At 60.4% G+C, this 2,521-nt stretch overlaps 2 protein-coding genes across 2 annotated transcripts in view; one reads left to right on the top strand and one right to left on the bottom strand.

The window, feature by feature from the left end:
- Positions 1-2,521, top strand: part of LONP2 (lon peptidase 2, peroxisomal) — a 195,725-nt gene that overhangs the window by 136,611 nt on the left and 56,593 nt on the right. The gene's annotated exons all lie outside the window — the stretch shown is intronic.
- The window catches only part of ABCC11 (ATP-binding cassette, sub-family C (CFTR/MRP), member 11), a 49,956-nt gene that overhangs the window by 26,883 nt on the left and 20,552 nt on the right, over positions 1-2,521 (bottom strand). Inside the window, exons 12-13 of the mRNA XM_014528394.1 lie at positions 1,830-1,972; positions 448-572 (exon numbers count right to left, since the gene is read on the bottom strand). Of these exons, the coding sequence (XP_014383880.1) occupies positions 448-572; positions 1,830-1,972 (268 nt within the window). The remainder of the gene's footprint in view (positions 1-447; positions 573-1,829; positions 1,973-2,521) is intronic.

Here is a 2,521-nt window from a genome sequence, read left to right as displayed (position 1 = left end):
GAGCAGGTCACCCCCCCCCCATGAACCCAGCTGATTCCTCCACACTGACAACCTCGTCGCCCCCTTGACCTCCCTCTGACTTTGAGGTCAGGAAGGGATTCATACAAACACCCGTGGACCTAACCTTTCGGAGCGGGAGGGCCCATAGACCAAAGTAGTGAAACCTGGGATTGCTGACAGCCACGGGGTTCAGGCCCAGCGGCATCAAATCCCACCAACTCTGGGCACATGACTGACCCTCTCGGGGCCTCAGCCGCCCGGCCTAGAACATGGAGAGGACAGTGGCCTTCCTCTCACAGCCAGGAGGGCGGTGCTGGTGCCTGAAGGGAGCCCACGTGGGTGCCAGCCGCTCTCAGGTGGCCACTCGCAGCGGGGGGTGGGAGGATGGGGGAACCTTCCCCAGACAGCCCCCTCCCCCAGTCCTCCCGGCCCCTCCCAGAGGCTCACCGGGCCTGGTCGCACTGGCTTCCCACGAGGATGTTGTCCCTGACGCTGCCCGTGAGGAGCCAGGCCTGCTGGGGCACGTAGGCCAGGCTCCCGTGCACGCCCACCGAGCCCTCCAGCAGGTGCATCTGCGGACGTGAGTCAGCCTCAGGGCGGCGCCCAGGGGACAGCCAGGGCCCCGCCGGCCTCTGGACCCCGGGGCTCGCCTACGAAATGGGTCTTAGGATGACGTGCTCCTGCCCGGCCGGCGGGGCTCAGGGGTTGAGCGTCGACCTGAGAACCAGGGGGTCACGGGTTCGATTCCCGGTCAGGGCACAGCCTGGGTTGCGGCTCAGTCCCCAGTGGGGGGCGGGCAGGAGGCAGCCGATCCATGATTCTCTCTCATCACTGATGTTTCTCTCTCTCTCTCCTTCTCCCTTCCTCTTTCTGAAATAAAAACATGTTTTTTAAAAAAAATGGGAACCTCAGTTGTACAACCACAAGGACCTGAATTTAAAAAACAAAAGAACAACATGCTCCCTCCAGCCCCACCAGTGAGTCAGGGTGTGACCCCGAGAACACGGAGCTAAACCGGGACGTTCCCCACGGGGACGAGCAGGGCTTGCGTGGAAGACGCCCCATGCTTTTCCCGCTTGGTTTCCAGCCCCTTTCCGTGGACGGAATGCCCAGGCCCGCCCAGCCCTGCCCTGGGTGTCCCAGAGCTACTCCTAACGTGAGGACGTCGCCGTGGCTGGGTGGGGCGTGGGCCTCGTGTTTTGGGTGTCACTGTGGGGAGCCGCTACAGTGTTTGGACAGGTTCAAGCCTCGGACTGAGGAGAGGGCACAGTCCTCTCATGGCCACGTGCAAGTCCCAGCTTGGAGGGCCGGGCCCTCCCAGCACAATTATAGACAACAGCTGTAGTTGTGAGCTTGAACCTATGGTCTAAACACGTGGCCCCAGGTGCCTGAGTGATAGAGTTCAGGTGTGCGTAGTTGAGTGGGACTGAAACCCAGGAGAACGTTGTAAACATCTTGACCACGCCCTTACTTTGCCTCGTGTAGCATCAGCTATAAAATAAAGACACGGCTTGTGGGTGCTGGCGCTGTCTCTCAGAGAAGCAGCGTCGCACCCAGACCCGGCTTTCATTCTCTTGTCTGTCTTTTCTAAGCCTTTCAGCCGCCCCCTCTCAGGTTCACCCTTGGCCGTGCTGGCGCGGCACACGTCACCGCCAAAGAGTTAGTGGAAAAGGGTCACCATCGCTGTCGTTTAAAACAGCGCCACAGGAGATGGTTCCACGCAGACTCGGCCAACAGCAGCCCCTGCCGAGTCTGGTCATTGGGCCTATGGGTCCGGACCATCGATCGTTTTCTTCCTGCTTCTCCGCGAGAGAAACTTAAAAACTCACCTCCCCCAGGACGGCTGACAGCAGGCTGCTCTTGCCGCTCCCGGTGCTGCCGCAGACCCCCAGCAGGGTCCCCTGGAAAGCCCACACAGACAGGCGTCGGCACGGACGGCCCTCCCTCTCCCCCAGCTGCGTCCGGGGTTTGAACCCAAAATGACCAACGGAAAACAACACAACCACGCACACCCCACAGCCACGCAGGCAAGCGCATCTCCAGAGGAGATCTGAGGTGGGTCTACAGGGGGGCGGCCCCCACGGAAGGCCGGCGAGTGGCGATGGCCAAGGGGGTGGTGGGTGGGTGGTCCTGTTAGGAGAGAAGCCCAGTTCCAGACCTGCCTGTATTCCCTGCACCTGTTTCTCCATCTGTGAAATGGGGACAACAGAGCCGGCTTCCCTGTGTTCACGCATTCGTTCGTTCGTTCGTTCGTTCATTCATTCATTCGTTCGCCCATCAGAGAGTCATCTGAGTTTCTCCTGTGCCCAGGAATGAAGGCAAGGCCTCTCGGGTGCTTACATGCTGGTGGGGAGAGGCCATGCCATAAAGAAGCCCACACATACTCTCAGGGTGAGGAGTCACATGAAACCAGCTACTGTTTCAGAGTTGGGGGTGGACGCCGTTTTAGATGGGTTGCGTCTTAAAGGAAGGTTGGGGGCGGACAGATTCTAGCCGAAGGAACGGTGGGACGCCAGGCCCG

Source organism: Myotis brandtii, unplaced genomic scaffold (assembly GCF_000412655.1).
Source record: "Myotis brandtii unplaced genomic scaffold, ASM41265v1 scaffold633, whole genome shotgun sequence".
NCBI lineage: Eukaryota > Metazoa > Chordata > Mammalia > Chiroptera > Vespertilionidae > Myotis > Myotis brandtii.
Note: the sequence above shows the minus strand (reverse complement) of the source record. Positions and strands in the feature narration are given on the sequence as shown.